General features: G+C 35.0%; 1 protein-coding gene across 14 annotated transcripts in view; it reads left to right on the plus strand.

Annotated features, from left to right (window-relative positions):
- The window catches only part of Zng1a (Zn regulated GTPase metalloprotein activator 1A), a 58634-nt gene that overhangs the window by 15297 nt on the left and 22961 nt on the right, over positions 1 to 20376 (plus strand). For 6 of the 14 annotated variants that reach the window (XR_015440111.1, XM_087184075.1, XM_087184076.1 and 3 more), the window contains 4 exons: positions 238 to 297; positions 7707 to 7753; positions 10167 to 10253; positions 18971 to 19015. Coding sequence is in view for 13 of the 14 variants with exons in the window: in XM_087184075.1 (XP_087040201.1) it covers positions 238 to 297; positions 7707 to 7753; positions 10167 to 10253; positions 18971 to 19015 (239 nt within the window). In the remaining variant the exon portion in view is untranslated. Of the gene's footprint in view, positions 1 to 237; positions 298 to 1789; positions 1828 to 7706; positions 7754 to 10166; positions 10254 to 18970; positions 19016 to 20376 lie in introns of all 14 variants that reach the window. The other 8 variants (XM_004838195.4, XM_087184067.1, XM_004838193.4 and 5 more) reach the window with 3 other exon arrangements.

Below are 20376 nucleotides of genomic sequence, written 5' to 3' on the forward strand. Positions count from 1 at the left end.
TGCTGTTTGTGTGATAAGAGTTGATCTCTTTTTGAGGTAATAGGAAGAAAGGGTAGAAGTGACTGTAAATAAATAGTAAAAGGTCCTATTACAGTAAGTCCCATAAGAAGATTGGAATCTCAGATTTGATTTGTGTTTTTACCTGCTGATTCCATCAAACAAATTAAACAAAATCATGTTTTGCAGTTTGGAGAAATATTCTTATGTTATGAATATTATCATAATATGTATTTTCAGGTGCTGTGGCTTCTATATTTTGGGTTGATGCTGAACTGGGGAGTGATATTTATCTTGATGGTAAGTTAAAAACAATTTTTAGTTGAAATTTTTATGATTAAGCTCATTTTGTTTATATTATAATTTTAATTCCTTGTATTATTGTTCTTCTCAAACTCTTTTTGTTTATGATGAAGTAAATTTTTACATGGACTCCAAAGCCCCAAACAGTGGCAGAACTGGATTATCAAGTTTTACTCTCAACTTGTATTTTAGCACTTCCACTAAGACTTTCCTTTAAAAATGTTATGTAGACTTTCTATACCTTCTGTTGTTTGTTTATGCTCGTAATATAATGTTAGATCTTCTTATTTTAATTAGCCAGATAATATAAGGATCATATTTCTGCTTTCTTTCATTTTTACCTTTAATCACACAAACACAAGCCCTTTCACACTTGTTAATTTTATTTATAAATTCAACTTGATACACCTTTATTAGTTAAGCAGTTACACTCCTTCCCTCCATCCATCCATCCCCCTTTTTCTCTCTTATTTTTCTTCACACCAGTTTTTATAGACTTCCGTGTAATATTGAGGAACCATGGAAGCTCGGCTTCATTGGGCTATAAAATATCTGATTTGTAGTTGGTTGAAATTCTATAGGCATATCATTCTGATGTTTTATTTTGAAAAAATTACTTAGTATATATTCAGAGATTGCTGAACTACCTGTAATTGATTGTTAGGGAACTTAGGTACTTGATATTTATAAAATTTTTGTGGCTTGATTTGGTAAGAGATGTTAGGAATGAAGTATCCTAAGATTCTTTTTTCCATAGTGTATTTATTTTTGTAAATATTTTCTCAAACATCCAACATAAAAATATATTGCTTTAAACAAAACATTTTCATATTGTTGATTCAAATTGGTACATATTTCAGAGATAACCCTAATGTCATTGTAATATTCATCTCTCTTGATGCAGTACAAATTTGTTTCTATAAATCAGTGTAAAATTTCAGCATTTTAGCTATAACCAAATTTGTCCTAAAGATTCTTTAAAATAATAATTTAAATGTTAAGAAAAGTCTTGATAGGGGCCGGGGATTTAGGTCAGTGGTTCTGCAGCCTGCCTTGCAAGTGCAAGGACCCGAGTTCGATCCCCAGTACCAAAAAAACCCACAAAAAACAAAAGAAAAGTCTTGATTTTGCTTATTTGAAAATAGCCTGTGTCATCTAATTTATCACATTTTACTTTATATTTTAAAATTTGTCATATTTTGAATTGTAAGCTTTTAAACACCAAATCTTACTTTCTTGTTAATCTTAAAAATGTATTTAGGTCATATCTTCTCTAATGTTTTACAGTTCTAGGCACTCAGTACATATTTGAAATGCATTTACTTATTCCTGGAATTGAATTAAATAGCAGCATTGATAAGATGAAAAAATTTTGTTTGATTGAATAGGATCTGTGAACTGAGATTGATTTTCCTTCTCAAGCATAGTTGCACAATATTAACAAATACCTTTTTAAAAATGGATACTTAAAATATTTATCCCTTTGTAGGTATCATAACTGTGGTAGATTCAAAATATGGATTAAAAGTAAGTTGAAATATTATAAATTGCTAATTGTTTGCAAAGAGCTAGGAATATGTTTGTATATGTTTGAAATCTTTAACAGAAATCTTTTTCAAAATAGTTCCTGAATAATACATATAATTTGTTTTTTATATTAGTCTGATTTCATGTTGTGATAAAATTTGGAATTATAATACTTTATATATGGGGTCAGGATAAAGTTTGGGTATGTGTAACTGCTCACTAGAATTCAACCCCAGTATTGATAAGTTTTTCTGTTTGGTAGAAGATGTTGAGCTTGTTTAAACATATGATTTTATTTCTAAATGTGGTTGAACACAAGGAGACAATTTTTTTTTAAATACTGCTTTACCTCTTTGAAGAAATTATGATTTACTCATAGGATTAGTGAGGAGAAACTTTGTTAAGAGATAACCTGCTGTAAATGTTTTTGTTAACTACTAAGGGCTTCAGATGCATTTAATTGGCTTCAATTTATAAAATGCATGTAGCAAGATCTTCAAAAGAATGTTATTGCAGGGCCGGGGATTTAGATCAGTGGTTCTACCGCCTGCCTTGCAAGCTCAAGGTCCCAAGTTCGATACCTGGTACCAAAAAAAAGAAAAGAATATTGCTGCATAAAATAGAATAGTGTTTCTCAACTTCCCAAGTGAAATATTGGTAAAGAGGGGCTGGGGATTTAGCTCAGTGGTTTTGCCACCTGGTGCACAAGCACAAGGACCCGAGTTCAATCCCTGGTACTAAAAAAAAAAAAAATTGCTAAAGGCATCAGAGAATGAAATTTTCCTTTCCTCCCAGCCCCTACTCCACCTCAGTCTGGTTATATGGGTATGGCCTGAAGTAATAATTTTTGGAAGTTTAAATTCAGTGTTTAGAAATTTATGTCAGTTTTATATTCTACAAACTGAACTTGTTAATTTTTAAAAGTTTGTTTTTATTTCAAATCTTCAGTAAAATTATGCTGTAGCTTCGAAAATACGTTGGGGTTATCTAATGGCTACTAATACCCATTTCCTAACCCTTCACTTCTCCTTAGAATAAAGTGCATTACTAATGGGAGAAGTTTGGAAAATAATTCCTTTTTTAGAGTTTAAAATTTAAATTTATGAATAGTCTTAAGGAATCAAAGAGTGCTCTCAAATATTAATTTTGCTCAGAAAAAACCTACTGGCTATTTTGAAATCATTTCTAGCAAAATGTTAATGGAGATAGAGAAAAACATCCGTATAATTCATCATTTTAAGTCCTTACTATAGACATGTTTAAATTCATATCCTGTATAAATGTATTCTCCAGTTTGGGATACTTATGGGATAGCAGTGAGGGCATTTCATTTTTTTTTTGGTAGATGTATCACATACTCAAAGTCAAATTTTGTATGTTATTTTATGATTATAGGAATACTTTTGTATGTATAGCTGAGTGTAGAGAGGAGTTAAATAGAATCTATTATCAGCATGATACAGGCCAAAAAAACAAAGCAACATTCTGAATAATGCAAGCACAGTATACGTTTAACCTCCTGCCACCTTGATAAAACCTCTTAAATTATTAAATCAATATACCTACACAAAACTGACATACTGTCAGGATAATGGAAACTTTAGATTTTCTAAGTTGGGTGCCAGATAAATAACTACCTTTATATAAAGAATTTGCCAACTTGTCCAATTCCTCTGGTTGCAAAGCTTGACCTCAGTAGCTGCTTGTGATTCAGAGAATTCTGAGGCAGTACAAGTAATGACACTTGGATAATGGGCAGCAATTTAAGGGTGTCATGCTTCACAGAGCCAGCCCATCACAAGTAAAGCTGAGAAATGGTACCCTGTGGCCGGCCAGCCAAATTGAAACTGAAGTGGTAATTGATATCATGGGCTATCACTCTAATGGGATTGTCACCCATTGATCTGAAATATTCATTTTTTAATCATAGGCAAAGAATTGGACAACTTAAAATGACAGCTCTTTATTTCCAAGACTTGACACCTAGCCTACTGACATTGTTCTTTTCAGTTCTACAAATGTGACAGCATTTAATGCCATGGAATCAATGAATGAAGTTACACAGAAAAGGTCAAGTGAGAGGTTTCCTTTTGGTTCTTCTGTTATATCGTACGAGGTGTTCAGACAGTTAAGTCAGAAAACAGTTTGGGTTGGAAAAGGCCAGAAAAATAAATACTGACATTATGGAATATTTTAAAAAGCTGAAATAATGTTAGATCTATAACCAATTCCTTTAAAAGCAATAGCTGCTTCTTTTTTTTTGTTTTTAAATGACAATGTATGTGACACTAGATTTATTTCCACTTTGGTCAGCAACAGCGTTCCTTCTTTGCTAGTAACTTTTAAGATAGCTTTTTCTTTATTGTTTTGGTCCAGCTTCTTTATTTCTACAGAAAAGGACACTCTGTAGCCCTTCTTAACATTTTGTCTATAATAGTATTATTCTGAAGATTTCATTTCCCCCCACTAGCTTTATTGAGGTATAACTGACATAAAATTTATATATTTAAGGTATACAACTTGCTGTTTTGATATACATATATTATGAAAAACATGAAACAAGATAACACATCTATGAGCTGACATAGTTACCTTTTTTAGCGCCATCTGGGATAAGAACATTTAAGATCTAAATTCAGCAAATTTCAAGTATTCAAGGCAATAGTCTTAACTGTTGTCACCATGCTGTAATTAGCTCTCCTTAATTTATCCTGCATAATTGAAACTGTGCCTTTTAAACTGTGTCTCATACTTCCCCCCCCATTCCCCTTCGTTTCTTGTAGGCTTCATTAGGAGTTTGAGCTTTTACATTTTTTGTATATGTTGGGGTTAATTAGTGCCTAAATTATTCTTGTCTTTTTTGATATATAAGCAAAAGCTGCAGTCTCTCAGCAGAGATGTGGAATCTTTTGAACATTTTGGAAAAATCACTTTGGAATTTTTTTCATATGCCTATATAGTAGAATAGAATATCAAAATTTACATTTGTTTTTGTTTTATAAATGGAATTGCAGAGAAGTTTTAGGGTTTTTTTTTTTTTGCAAAGATTGACTCGTGGAAGAAAATTTCATGAGGGAAATATTGGGCTGACATCCTGAAGAAAAAATAGTATGTATTTTTTGTTTGTATAGCTTTCATATGTGTATAGAATAGGGTATTTATCTCTTATGCTATAATTATATATGATTATTACATATTCTTAATAGAGTTGTGCATATTGGTAGGCTTTTGTTTTAGAAGGCTTTAGCCTATTTTTATATTTAATACTTCCTGGCTGGAGATAATAAATCTAAGCCCCCCCACAGATAGCCTTGAGTAGAGATTTCTAATATTTTGAAGAAGTGAATGGATTCAAAACATTGTAACTTTGTTAAACTACCATTTTATTAGTTTCAGATGGAAATTTAAAAGCCTTTTGCTGGGGATTTAGCTCAGTGGTTCCGCCTCCTGCCTTGCCAAGCGCAAGGTCCCGAGATCGATCCCTGGTACAAAAAAAAAAAAAAAAAAGCCTTTTAATTTTTGTGTCATACCTTTTATGTCTCATCCACTTACAGCCAGATAACCCAAATTTATATGTAAAGAAGTTCCAGAAGGTTAATAATACAGTATCTTGAAAAGTATTCCATATTTTTGAAAGAATTTTCAATATTACAGGATCATCCAGAGAAATGCCTTGCTAATAGGGTATCCTTTTTAACTAAATTTACTGCACAGTGGAGAGGGATTTGTGGCAAATAACATTGGTATTATCTATGTCAACAAATGGGAGGGTGTTTGCAACAGTGCATTCAAGGAATATTTCTTGGACTTGTGTTCCAGACAGTATTCTGACTTCTGGTAATAGCCTCATTCTCTAGAAGACAGAGTATATAATAATAGGATTTGTTATTTCACACGTAAAGTGATAATGAGTATATCATTGCCAATTTTAGTTTTGTGTCCCTCAAATATTATTTGATAAAGTTAAAAAACTTTTTTTTGTTCAGAGTCTTAACTGAGGTTATTAAATGAACTCACTACCAACTTGTTTAGGTTTCAAATTACCCAAGTATCTTTGTGATCACCTTGCAATAAATTGTGAAACTGGCTTGGTAAAATCATCTTAAATTTAATTTTAGATAATCTTTATAGATATATTCACTTAGGCAATTGTTAACACTCTGGTAGCACTGTGTACAAGGCTGATTTTGTATGATATGAAAAGACAAAGATTTTAAAATTATGTTCATTTTACTTCTATTGAATATATTGCCAGTGAAAAATATACCTCTGATGGTATATAAAAATATGGTATCTGGTATCCTGTGATGCTAAGGATGTTTTTTCCTTTATAAAGTAAGAATAGTCACTTCCCATAATTGTTATGAAGTCTAAATGAGACAATATATAATTTATAAAGTTCAAATATAATGATTACTACTATAATCTAGTTGCCTCTAACCTTCAGTAGCCAGCTTTTTATCGTGATAAGGATTGTGAAGTGAAAACATGATTTTCCAGAGGAGAACCTTAAGGCACTGATGACTTTAGGATATAAATAAGATTGTGGGAGGAAGAAAAATCCTGCTTTCAGAGGGATGACTGCCACTTCATGTGCTTCTAAGTTGATGTCAAAATATTTTTTTTGGAGCTAACCTGACTAGAGCAGTGGTGGTGAACTTATGATATCCATGCCGTAGTGGGCATGCAGAGCCCTCTCTGTCAGCACACGAGCTAAGTGCATGAGTTGTTTTTTCTAAACTAAATCCTCAGTATTCAGGTTTAATTTCACTGTTGGCACTTCGTCATAAATAAGTGGGTTTTGGGTTGCAGTTTGGGCACTTGGTCTATCATTGCTCTAGCGTGAGTAGTAAAATAAGTGGTTACTCTCAGAGGTCAGGTCATTCTGAATATGTTTTCAAATAATAAACTGCTTTTATGTCAGAATTAGGGCTGTGTTTTTCCTAATTCTCTTGTTTCAAGGGAAATTTGAAGGGCCAAATAATGAGTTCATATTGTGTTGGATTTGGGGGTTGAGGAGTGGAACATGGGGGTAGGAATGGAAGAGAAGTATATTAGATTTTTAAGAAAGTATAATTACAGTGGTTAGCCCCCTTTTTATAAGTAACAATGAATATTTAGGCCAAGAATGGTTTTATAGAAAGGAAAATGCCTAACATCTGAACAATAATTTTCTGTATTTTTGTATTACTTAAATCTGAGGGATTTAAGAAAAAGGAAAAGGGGAGGAGTACAGAATTCTAACCTCCTATGGGTTCGTTGTCTAAAAAATGCAGATGGGGAAGAAAAATGCTTTAGAATAGAAAAATCAGTCTGATAAGCTAGGCACAAAAAGATAAGTATGGTACTGCATAATTTCACTCACATGTGCCATCGAGAAAAGCTGAGTATATAGACATAAAGAGCAGAATAATGGTTATAAGAGGCTGGTGAGAGGAAGAGGGAGAGATTAATTGATGAATACAAAGTCACAGCTAGGTGGGAAAAAGTTCTTATGTTCTATTGCAGAAGGGTGATTATATTCAATATTATTTGTTATAATTCAAAGCTAGAAGAGAGGATATTGAGTGTGTTTGTTCATCATCAAGAAATGACAAATGTTTGAGATGATGGATGACCTATCCTGAGTTACTACACAATGTATAAATGTACTGAAACATCACACTATGTCCCATAAAGATTTATAAGTATTAGCTGTCAACAAGTAAAAAATTTTCAAGAAAATAAACAGAAAAGGTGGTTCTGAATTTATATATTTACTAAAGGAATTTGTTAAAGTCTTTATTAGAGGTAAGAAAATGACTCTAAACTAAAATCCTTTTTGTCACATAGATTTTGTACTGTCATGGTAACTTTTTTCAAACTTTGTTTTTGTTTAGCATTTAGCAGAAGAGAAACCTGATGGCCTTACCAATGAAGCTACTAGGTATTCATATTTAAAGTTTGTATTGATTGTTGGCTAATTAGAAAGAGAAATCATTAATATGAAACCACAGAACAAACTGAGAAACATAAAAGCATAGTTAAGTAAATTTATTTTTTCCCATGAATTATTGGCATCTGTTCATAATGGTCTGATAACCAATCATTTTATTTAAAACCATTTAGATTGCTTTGTAAAGTGAATGCTGAGCACAGAAGTTCTTTGATTGTGAGGAACTTGAGAAATATTAACACTTAAAATATTTTCTTATTCTCATACAGTTTTGAGGGGATTAAGTATTTTTATAAAAAATAGTTTTCTCACTGCCTTAAGGCTGATTTTTAAAATTTTCTTTCCAGTGCCAGGGATCAAACTCAGGACCTTGTGCTTGCCAGGCAGGCCCAATGCCACTGAGCTACATCCCGGCCTTTCATTTACTGCCTTAAAAACTGCCTCAGTGTTTTCTGCTATTCAAAATAGAATAACAAATATGGAAATATTTTATTTTGGCACTTAAAGTGTTTTAAAATTTAAATGCCTTTATGTTTCTAATTGATGTAATCTTTAGGTTTATAAATCTCTAAATATTCTTGGTAATAGAATAAAGGGTTTGAGATAGATGACAGGCACTGTGCTGCTCGGTTTAAGAGTGAGGTCCCCTGGGATTTAGTATAAATGATTTAGACAATAAAGACAGCAAGCAATTGGTTGTATATGACTTTGGAGTATAATATCCTGTTGTTTTGTAAACCTACCTAAACACTGCACTTGGCATATGATTATGATTCAAATTAGAATGAATTTAAATATTATTGTAACTTTTTTTCCTTAAGAAAATGTTTATTATAGAAAATATACATGAGCCAAAGGGAAAATAACAAAATATTATAAAAGCCAAAAGAATTAAACAATGAAGTCCATAGAAATAAACATAGAAAAACATAGAAAATAATTTAAAGATTGCAACTGGTTATATTTGGAAATATTTACATCCTATCTTTATTCATATAAAATTTACTTAAACAGAAATGAGATTTTGAAGCATATGTTTTGTTGAAATTTGCTTTTTTCAATGAATTACTTTTGTTTTGAAAATTTGTGTTCTTTGATATATAGCATAAGACTGGGATTAGAAACAAATAGTCTAGTGTTTAAAATTTCCTGAAGAATTGAGAAAAATTGAAAGATTTCTTAGTTGTACTACTTATTCCTGTTAATGGAAAATGAACTTTAATTAAAATAATCTATTTTGTTATCTAGCATCGTGTCAAGTGAATTCTTTAACTGGGATTTCTGTATATTCTACAGAGATAATGCATATTTATAGTGATGAAGAAGGTATTTGTCCAAGATCCTGATACATCTTCTGTGTAGTTTTTTTAAACAAAACTGTTCAATTAGTATTTCATGTTAGTGAACTTGTTCTCTTTAATTCTTTGAAAATTTTGGTACATATTACAAGAAATAGTTTAGTAAATAGACTATTCCTATTATGTTGAATATATGAATTTTAAAATTTTCTTTAGAATGAGTTAAAAACCATCCTTTTATTTATTTTTTAATTTTTTTATTTTTTAAAACCATCCTTTTAATTGTAAACTTCTTATAAACTCTATACTCTAGAATGTCAAGTAAGAGTACTTAATCCTTTTTTTTTCTTTTTTTTTTTGAGACAGGGTCTCACTATGTAGTTCAGGCTAGCCTTGAACTCACTATGTATAGTCCAGGATGACCTTGAACTCACAGTGATCCTCCTGCCTCAGCCTCCCAAGTACTGGGATTACAGCCAAATACTTTTTTACTGTAATGTGAAATTTGAATTTATATAGTGATGAATACAATTTAGTTGTACTCTCTTAAGAATAAGTAGATTAGGAATACAGTGGACCCTCGAGTTATGCCCAGCCTGAATAAGAACAACTTGGGTTATGACTGGAATTTTAATTTTAACTTATGACCAAAGTCTTGAGTTACAACCCAAATGCTGGCCACTTGTGCTTCCAAATGGTCTCAGATACAGATTTAACCCTTAAAGAGTTCTGGAAGGAAAAAAAAAAAAAGAGTTCTGGAAGGAAAAAAAAAAAGAGTTCTGGAAGGAACATTACAACATCCTTTCCTATGTGGGTTAATTGAGAAATCCTGGGCCAGTGTCTCTCTAAGGACACTGAGATCTGCCTGTATATAGGAGAGAGACTTTGAAGGCTGTATAGAGGAGCCTGAGCCTTCAATTTACCAGGTTGAGTTACAACCAGCCCTTGTGAATAAATTGAGTTCGTAAGTCAATGGTCCACTGGAACTGAATCACTACTATAGAACTGTAAGTAGTTCTTAACTGATATTTTTATTTGAATGAATTGTTTCTTTTTTAAATTTCTTAACATTTCCCTTTTAACATCTGTTTTGTTTGCTATTTTAGGCAAGTTGCTTTAGCAGACATCATCCTCATCAATAAAATAGACTTGATTTCAGAAGAGGAGTTAAACAAATTAAGAACAGCCATTAGGTACAGTAGATAACAGGTGTATACTATCTATCTCAAAAAGCTAGAAGATTGAATTTTGAATGTCTTCAGTATGAAGAGATGAGGAATATTTGAGGCGATACATTTAACTTGATTTAAGCATTTTATGTATACATCACCTGGCACACTACTAATATCTATAATTTTTATGTTTCTATATATCAGTTAAAGAAATAAAAATTTTAAAGAAAAAAAATCATTAGGTACAAAATTATGTTAACTATGTTCAAAATTGCCTTGTAGAAACTTAAATTTCAAGAATGACCTGCTTCAAGAATCATTAAGCAATCACATATCTTGTTGTTGACTGGTTGACTATTAAATGGAAATATATAAAATTATTCCCCATTGCTTGCAGAATGTAGTTCAGAATTCATAGACTTATTCAGGATCCTCTGATTCCACCCTTCTTTTCCCGTCTTCTTGACTCTTTCCTAACATTGAGCTCTCCAAGTTTACCTCAGATAGTTATTTACTTTCCCATGGATGTGTCTTGCCAAGTCCTTACTTTACTGATAATACTTTCTCATGTTGCCTATTTCTGAATCCCTTCACCACCACCATATCTCTTTTATAGTGATTTTTTTCCATTCTCTACAGCAGTGGTGGTGAACCTATGGCTCACATGCCACAGTGGGCTGTTTATATATTGAAAGCTCTAAGAGGTTCACCATTACTGCTCTAGAACTTATTTTCTCTCCTCTCTCCTATTTCTTAATGAAGTCTTCCTAGACCCAGGTGGTCTCACTTTCCCCTGAACCTTTGTTGACTATGTCTTTCTTAAGTCCTCTGTGCCTTGCTTTAATGTCTTTAGTGTCCATGGATAATGGTGATCCACACAGGACAGTATGAATCATATTCAGCTATGTGTTAAATGACCCAGCAGTCTTTTTGCTGACTGTTCTGGAGACTTTTTTTTCAACCAAAGATGGACTTTTAAGATGAGGTTAAAGTTCAATGACTTTATTTTGAATTATTTGTAAAATCTAAAGTAGTAAATGCCATACACAAGGAGACAGATGTTCAGTAGATTTTATTTTTGGTCATCTTTAATAGGTACAGTACTTTGCACATGATGGCTCAAAAATATAATATTTATTATTTATAACTTCTGTTGACATCAGAATCTATTGTGTTAATTCATATAGTACAGTGATGGTAAACCTTTTAGAGCTTTCAGTGATAACCAACAGCCCAATTATGAATTGAATAAGTAAATGTACGATTCATTAAAAGATAGTTTGCAGCCAGGGATTTAGCTCAGTGGTTCCGTTGCTTGCCTTGTAAGTGCAAGGCCCCGAGTTTGATCCCCGGTACCAAAAAAAAAGATAGTTTTCAGTGAATAATGATTGCTGGATAGTAATATCCTTAAAGTTTACTAGGAAGGACATAATCTCTTTGCAAACATTTTTGGCATAAGAGTAGTGATTACTATTAGCTGGCCTTTATGTCCTCATATTGACTATCTAAGCTGGCTCTTCAGAATTGGTAATACTGACTGTTAGCCATCTTGTGGACAGCCTATACTTTAAAACAGTACTAGAAAAGAAATTAGTACTTTGATAAACTACAAGTTCTTTGGGCATTTTATCATCCATGGTACATCAGACTTTTGACTGACTTACAATCAGATTTGGAGAGATAGGAGTTAAACATGCTTGGAAGGAAATAGGTATCGGGTGATAGAATATATTCAGAAGGGCCAGGGATTTAGCTCAGTGGTGCCGCTGCCTGCCTCGCAAGCACAAGGTCCTGAGTTTGATCCCTGGTACCAAAAAAAAAAAACCATTTGAAAAAAGTAGTAGAGAGACTTGACTCAGAATCACCCTATGAGGGAAGCCTTACCCCAGGAGATTGTATTTGAACAAATAGCACCTATCTTAAGCAAGTAATCTTAAAGACAGTCAAATTGATGATATAAATTCAAATAGATGAGATGTTCACTGTGTGGAAAAGGAATTAACAGGTACTTTTTGGTGCTGTACAACAGGAACCATATTATTTAGTGTGTGTATAGCCATTTCTAAAATACGTAAGTTGGAAAAAAATGGCTATTACTAAATATTTGAAGTCTCCTCATTTTAAGAACACTAGATTTACTGGCTGTGAATCATTTTTCTAAAGTGAAGGGTCTTTTTATAAATTATAAATCATCTTTGGTCCTTCATTTGTGCAGTAGGTTTTTGTGTTCATGATTTCTTAATCCATGAGATGAATATATCAGATTTATATTTGAAGGACACGAATAAATCATAACAAAATGCAAATTTTGTTTTCTTTTTTTTTTGTATTAAATTCTTTTATTGGTACATTGTAGGTATACAACACAATTACATTTCTCATTGGGAATTGTACCTTTATATGATGCATCTTGGTACTTATTTTTTCCCCATTCCTTGCCCTCCCTTCACGCTCTCCACCCTTCCCTATTTACAAAGACTTTATTTCCATTTTTTCCATTTCTCATCATTTTTTCCTTTCCCTTCTTTCCTTTCCCCTGTGCCTCCCACTACCCCTACCCCTTTGGACCTTTTATTCCTATTTTACATTATCGATTATTCATTCTAATCATTGGTACATTTTAGGTATACAATATAATGACATTCATCATTGGAAATTTGCACCTTTACATAGTCTCTCTTGGTTCTTGTTTTTCACCTTTGCCCAGCCCTCCCTTCAACCCCTTCAGCCCTCCCTATTTACAAAAATTTTGTTCCTATTTTTCCATTTTCTCATATTAATCCCATTCCCTTCTATCCTTTCCCTTAGCCCTCCGACTTCCTTTCCCTTTGCCCCTTTTCTTCCTATTTCACATGACCTATTATACATTTAGTCCTTATTTACACTTTCAGTTTCTCACACCAGAGAAACTATTCAGCATTTACACATCTGTGTCCTATTTATTTCACTTAGGAGTATTGTCTCAATGTGCATCCACTTAGCTATAAATGTCTCTAATTTCTCATTTTTTATGGCTGAGTAGTACTCCATTTTATAAAAAAAACACATTTTCTTTATCCAATCTCCAGTTGATGGGCATTTGGGCTGTTTCCAAGTTTTAGCTATTACAAACTGCGCTGCTATGAACATGGGTGCACATATATCACTGTGGTATGATTCTTTTAATTCTCTGGGGAAGATCCCCAGCAGTGGAATAGCGGGGTCCAATGGGACTTCCAGTCCTAGTTCTTTGAGGTATCTCCATACTGATTTCCACAGTGGTTGCACCAGTCTACACTCCCACCAGCAGTGGAGCAGGGTTCCTCTTTCCCCACAGCCCCGCCAGCGTTTATTATTGGTTGATTTCATGATAGCAGCCATTCTTTCTGGAGTGAAGTGGAATCTCAGCATTGTTTTCATTTGCATCTCTCGAATGACCAGTGATGTTGAACATTTTTTCATGTATTTATTTGCTGTTTCTACTTCTTTGTCTGAGAAATGTCTGTTCATTTCAGATGCCCATTTTCGGATTGGGTCTTTAAATTTGGGAGGTCTGATCTTTTTAAGTTCTTTATAGATTCGAGATAGTAGACCTTTGTCTGAGGAGGAGCAGGTGAAGATTTTTTTCCCACATTGTGGGTTGTCTCTTCACACTGCTGGTGGTTTCTCTTGCTGTGAAGAAGCCTTTTAATAAGAAGAGATCCCATTTGTTGATTGTTTGTGCTAGTTCACAGGCAACTGAGGTTTTGTTCATAAAATCTTTTCCTACACTGATGTCTTCAAGGGTTCTACCTAACTTCTGTTCCAACTGGTTCAGAGTTTCTATTTTAATATTTAGATCTTTAATCCATTTTGATTTTAGTTTAGTGCATGGTGAGAGATACAGGTCTAGTTTTAATCTTTGGCAAGTTGAAGCCCAATTTTTCCAGCACCATTTATTGAAGAGGCTATCTTTCCTCCAGTGAGGGTGTTTGGCTCCTTTGTCGAAGATGAGATGGCTGAGTGTGTCTGGCGTTGTTTCTCCATCTTCTAATCTGTTCCACTGGTCCTCAAGCCCGTTTCTTTGCCAGTACCATGCTGCTTTTATCACAGTAGCTTTGTAGTATACTTGCAGGTTGGGGATTGTGATACCCCCTGCCATGTCTCTGTTACCTAGAATTGCTTTTGCTATTCTGGGTCTCTTCTTGCTCCAAATGAATTTTTGGATTGTTTTCTCGAGGTCTATGAAGTATGCTGCTGGGATCTCAATTGGAATTACATTAAATCTCTATAGCAGTTTTGGAAGTATGGCCATTTTCACTCTATTAATCCTTCCTACCCAGGAGCAGGAGATGTCTGTCCATTTTCTGATATCATCTTCAATCTGTCTTTTCAGAATGCCATAGTTTTCAGAGAAGAGCTCTTTGATTTCTTTCGTTAGGATGATTCCTAGGTATTTCAGTTTTTTGGATGCTACTGTGAAAGGAATTATTTGCCCTATTTCTCTCTCAGTGAGTCTGTCATTCGTGTAGAGGAAAGCTATTGATTTTTGTGTGTTGACCTTGTAACCAGCTACTTGACTGAATTGGGTTATTAAGTCTAGAAGACTTTTGGTGGAGTTCTTGGGGTCTTCTACATAGAGTATCATGTCATCTGCAAATAATGACAATTTGACTTCTTCATTTCCTATCTTTATTCCTTTTATTTCTTTCTCTTGTCTAATTGCCATGGCTAATGTTTCCAGAACTGTATTGAAAAAGAGTGGTGATAGTGGACATCCTTGTCTTGTTCCTGATTTTAGTGTGAAGGATTTCAGTTTTTGACCATTTAGTATGATATTGCCTGTTGGTTTTTCATAGATGGCTTCTATCAGTTTGAGGTAGAGACCATCTATTCCAATTTTTTGTAGGGTTTTTATCATAAATGCATGTTGGATTTTGTCAAATGCTTTTTCTGCGTCTATGGAGATAATCATATGGTTTTTGTCCTTGGCTCTATTGATATAGTGTATTACATTAACTGATTTTCGTATATTGAACCATCCCTGCATCCCTGGGATGAATCCCACTTGATCAGGGTGTATGATCTTCTTGATGATCTTCTGCATTCTGTTTGCCAGTATCTTATTCAGGATTTTTGCATCTATGTTCATTAGTGAGATTGGCCTATAGTTCTCTTTTTCAGTTGGGTCTTTCTCTGCTTTGGGGATCAAGGTGATGCTTGCTTCCAGGAATGAATTTGGGAGAATTGCTTCCCTTTCAATTTCATTGAAGAGTTTCAACAGTAGTGGCAGCAGTTCCTCTCTAAATGTCTTGTAGAATTCAGCAATGAAGCCATCAGGACCCGGGCTTTTCTTAGGTGATAAGTTTTTAATTATGTTTTCAATTTCATTGGTTGATATTGGGTTATTCAGAATTTTTAGGTCTTCTTCATTCAACTTTGGTAATTCATATGCATCTAGGAATCTGTCCATTTCTTCTGTGTTGTCCATCTTATTGGCGTATAGGTTCTGGAAGTAGGTATTGATGATCATCTGGATTTCTGCTGGGTCTCTTGTAGTTTCACCCTTTTCATTCCTAATTGCATGAATTTGGGCCTTTTCTTTCCTTTTTCTGACCAGGTTGACTAAAGGTTTATCAATTTTGTTGATTCTTTAAAAGAACCAACTCTTGGCTTCATTGATTTTTTGTATCGTTCTCTTAGTCTCCATTGCATTGATTTCTCCTCTGATCTTTATAATTTCTTCCCTTGTATGAGCTTTGGGGTTGACCTGCTCTTCTTTTTCTAGAAGCTTGAGGTTCAGCATCAGGTTGTTTAATTGGGCTTGTTCCGTTTTCCTAATATGTGTATTCACTGCTATGAATTTCCCTCGTAAGACTGCTTTCATTGTGTCCCATAGATCCCGATATGTTGTATTGTCATTGTCATTTAATTGAAGGAACTGTCTGATTTCTTCTTTAATTTCCTCTGTGACCCATTGGTTATTCAGAAGTGTGTTGTTCAATTTCCACATGTTTATGAAATTTTTTGAGTTTCTTTTGCTATGGATCTCCAATTTCATTGTAGTATGGTCTGATAATATACAGGGGATAACTTCAATTCCTTTGCACTTACTTAAACATGTTCTATGTGTGAGTATGTCTGTTTTGGAGAATGACCCATGTGCAGCTGAGAAGAATGTGTATTCTGATTTTGTGGGGTGGAAGACTCTGTAAACATCTGTGAAGTTCATTTGTTCAAGAGTTCGATTGAGTTCTAGTATTTCCTTACTTATTTTTAGTCTAGTTGATCTATCTATTTGTGACAGTGGGGTGTTGAGGTCTCCCACTACAATTGTATTAGTGCATATATGGCTTTTCATGTCCGTTAGTATTTGTTTTATATAGTTGGGCGCACTAGTGTTTGGTGCATAGATATTTATGATTGTCATCTCTTCCTCTTGGATTCTTCCCTTTACAAGGATGTAGTGTCCTTCTTCATCTCTCTTAACTAGTGTTGGTTTGAAATCTACTTGATCTGCCAAGAGGATAGCTACTCCTACTTTTTTTCGGGTTCCTGTCACATGGAGTATTGTTTTCCACCCTTTAACTTTCAGTCTGTGAGTTTCCTTTTGAATTAAGTGTGTTTCTTGTATGCAGCCTATTGTTTTATTTTGCTTCTTGACCCATTCTGCCAGTCTATTTCTTTTGATTGGTGAATTGAGACCATTAACGTTGATGGTTATAACTGAAACGTATTGACTTGTCATTGCCATGACTTTTTCTTTTTGTTGGGTTTTCCCCCTTTACATTTAATTTCTTGTCATGCCAGATGGGTTCATTGTGCTTTGCTTCCTGGGGTTGTGATCCTCAATGTCTGTTCCTAGGCTATTGTGTCAAATTCTTTGGAGTGCTGGTTTGGTATTCACGAAGTTCCTAAGGTGCTTTTTGTCATGAAAGTATCTTATTTCTCCATCCATTTTGAAAGATAGTTTTGCAGGGTCCATCAATCTGGGTTGGAGGCTGTTTTCTTTTAGGGCTTAGAATATGTCACTCCAAGCTCTTGCCTTGATGGTTTGTGTTGAGAAGTCTGCTGTGATTCTGATGGGCTTTCCTTTGTATGGGATTTGTTTCTTTTCTCTGACTGCTTGGAGAACTTTGTTCTTCTGTTGTGTTTCTGGAATCTTAACAATTATATGCCTATGTGTAGATTTTTTTTTGATCAAGGCTATTTGGAGTCCTATATGCCTCACTTATCTGTATGTCAAGCTCTTTTCCCCTGCTTGGGAAGTTTTCTGCCATTATTTCTGTGAAGAGATTTTTTATGTCATCTGCACTCTCTCCTGTTTCTTCATTGAGCCCAGTCAGTCTTATGTTATTCTTTTTTGCATCATCTAGCAGCTGCTGGGTTGATTTCTCATGTTCCCTTATAATTTTGAAGCAATTTTTCTTTTCCTGGTCACTAATTGCAATCTTATCTTCTATATCTGAAATTCTGTCCTCACACTGGCTCATTCTGCTGTGTAGACTTTCAGTGGAGTTTTTCATGTCCTGGAAATCTATTTGCATCTGTTTTATGGATTCCATTTGTTTCTTATGTTGGGATTCCATCATGTTCCTGAGCTCCTCTCTAGATTTATTAATCATGTCTTGCACTAAGGGCACAATTTCTCCTGTTATCTGAGAAATTATTTCTGATTTCATTTTTTCCAGATCCCCTTTTGTTGCCAGTTCAGTGGGTCCAGGTGGTTGAGTATCAGAGGGTTCCATCTCATTTCCCTTTGGGGTTGCTGTAGGTGATCTGGAAGTCTGGTTTTGAGACTTATTTATGTGTTTTCTCATTTCGACTGGGGCAGGGGGCTGTTAGGGCCTGCACGGATTACCTCCTCTGAGGTGGGTGAGGTGGGACAGGGTCCGGGAGCAGCGGTAGGGATGGTGACCCCAAAGCCCTTTCCTGTGGGCTGGGAGCAGCCAGAGGGATGGTGGCCGGGAAACCCCTTTCTCTGGACCAGAAGCAGTGGGATGGTGCCTCAGAAGCCCCTCCCTCTTGCCCGGGAGCCCCTTCCTCTGGGCCAGGAGCAGCGGGACAGAAGGTGGCCCAAAAGCCCTTTCCTCTGGGCTGGGAGCAGCGGGAGGGATGGTGACCGGGAAGCCCCTTCCTCTGGACCAGGAGCAGTGGGACGACGGCTCAGAAGCCCCTACCTCTGGGCCGGGAACAGTGGGACTGAGTACCTTGGTCTGGTGGTCTGGTGTCCTCTGAGCCTTGATAATGTGGAATCAGGTGGCTGCCTGTCTGCAGTGGGGTGATTCGGCGTCTCCCGCGTGACTCAGGACCTCGGTAGGGCGTGCTCAGACCTGCCTGTCTGCAGTGGGCTGATTCGGCGTGTGTTCCTCGGGACTGGGGACCTCATTAGGGTGTGGGCAGACCTGCCTGTCTGCAGCAGGGTGATACGGCGTCTTCTGCGTGACTCAGGACCTTGGTAGGGCGTGCACAGACCTGCCTGTCTGCAGCGGGCTGATTCGGTGTGTTCCGCGGGACTGGGGACCTCGTTAGGGTGTGGGCAGACCTGCCTGTCTGCAGTGGGGTGATTCGGTGTCTTCCGCGGGACTCAGGACCTTGGCAGGGCGTGCACAGACCTGCCTGTCTGCAGCGGGCTCACAAATTTTGTTTTCTATTTTCAATTTTTTTTAGTTCCAGTTGTATTTGTTTAATTTCAGTTTTAGAAATAATGTGATTTATATGCTTTTCTAAAAAGTTAACATTTGGATTTTTACCTTCTCTTTCACTATTTTTTATTTCAGATCAATAAATGGACTAGGACAAATTTTAGAAACACAAAGATCAAGGTATTTTTATAAAGCTATTACTAATACTAACAGCAAATAGTTAATTATAAACGTTAAGTAATCGATAAATATACTTGATAATATCAGAAAGATATAGGTATACTTTAAAAAATGGAACCCCAAAATGTTTTGAATGTTCTAAATTAATTAGTTTGGCATATTTAGTTAATACCTTTGCCTGTTTTTTATAATTAAGACTACAGAGCCATGATAGTGCTGTGTAACTGTTTTTGTTTAATAAAATTACATAAGAGCTCCAACCACTCAAGCAGGTAAATCAGTGTACAAATATGAAAAAGTATATGGAAGTCTTAATTTGAGCTATTTAAATGGCCTATTAATATTTTTGAAACTCCCTTAGTGTTTTGTAGTTGCCAAAAAATTTCTCATGTAAAAATACATGAAATTTTTACCCTTCTTTCCAGTACATTTCTTTGTTAAATTTTGATTTCCATTTTCTTTAGATACTTTTCTCTTTTGTTCTGTTCATTTAGCTGTATATTAGTAGAGATACTCTTAAAACACCTGTGAAATTTATTGTTGTAAATTGAACCATTTTCCACTGAGTGCTGTCATGATTTCAGAAAATTCCTGTATGAAGGTATTTTGTTAATCTCATTTTTTGGTGAGAAAGGCTCAGCAGCTGATAGACTCTACAAGGAACAGCCAGCAGCTCTGAGGCTCATAGCTGGCAGCCTAGTGCCACCCAGTCCCTAGTTGAGAGATTTTTTTTCCTTGAAATTGCAGCAGAGGCCTTAGCTGAGTGGCTTGTCTGGTATGGCCAAGATTGGAGGTGCTGACAGACTACAGGAAGTGTTAGACAGTAACAGCAGCAGCTGCTTATAAGCATGTGAACAGCTGGGGAATTCATTTGGAATGCATTCTCAGGAGCCACCCATCTGCTTACAGAGGTAGTAGAATACCCTTAGTGTAAGTCCTCTACAAACATATACCAAATGTGCTCCCTACATTTCAAATTCCATTGTAGAAATCTGATTATCTAATTCATACTATGATTTGTTTTGTATTTTACATGTCCTTTTTAATTTTTCTAAGTGACAGACAACCACAGGATGCTTAAATAAGCTTTTAAAATCATATCCATAAATAGTTGTGATTCTGTAATGGCATTTTTTCAGTTCTTACAATCATTTTAAATCAATTTTCTTTTGTTTTCAATTTGGAAATATCCATATCCTGAGTAGAGGAAATATCCATATCCTGAGTAGCAGTAATCCATATCTTGATTAGTTTATTATGTAAAAGTTTTACCACTTCTATCTAACATTTGCTCTATTAAGGAATAGTAAACATGCTGTTGTTAATTGGGCCTTTAAACTAGGGTGAATGAATAAGTGAAT

This window comes from Heterocephalus glaber, unplaced genomic scaffold (genome assembly GCF_053883595.1).
Source record: "Heterocephalus glaber isolate CG9 unplaced genomic scaffold, H.glaber_assembly_v1.0 deba00001481, whole genome shotgun sequence".
In the NCBI taxonomy this organism is placed as follows: domain Eukaryota; kingdom Metazoa; phylum Chordata; class Mammalia; order Rodentia; family Bathyergidae; genus Heterocephalus; species Heterocephalus glaber.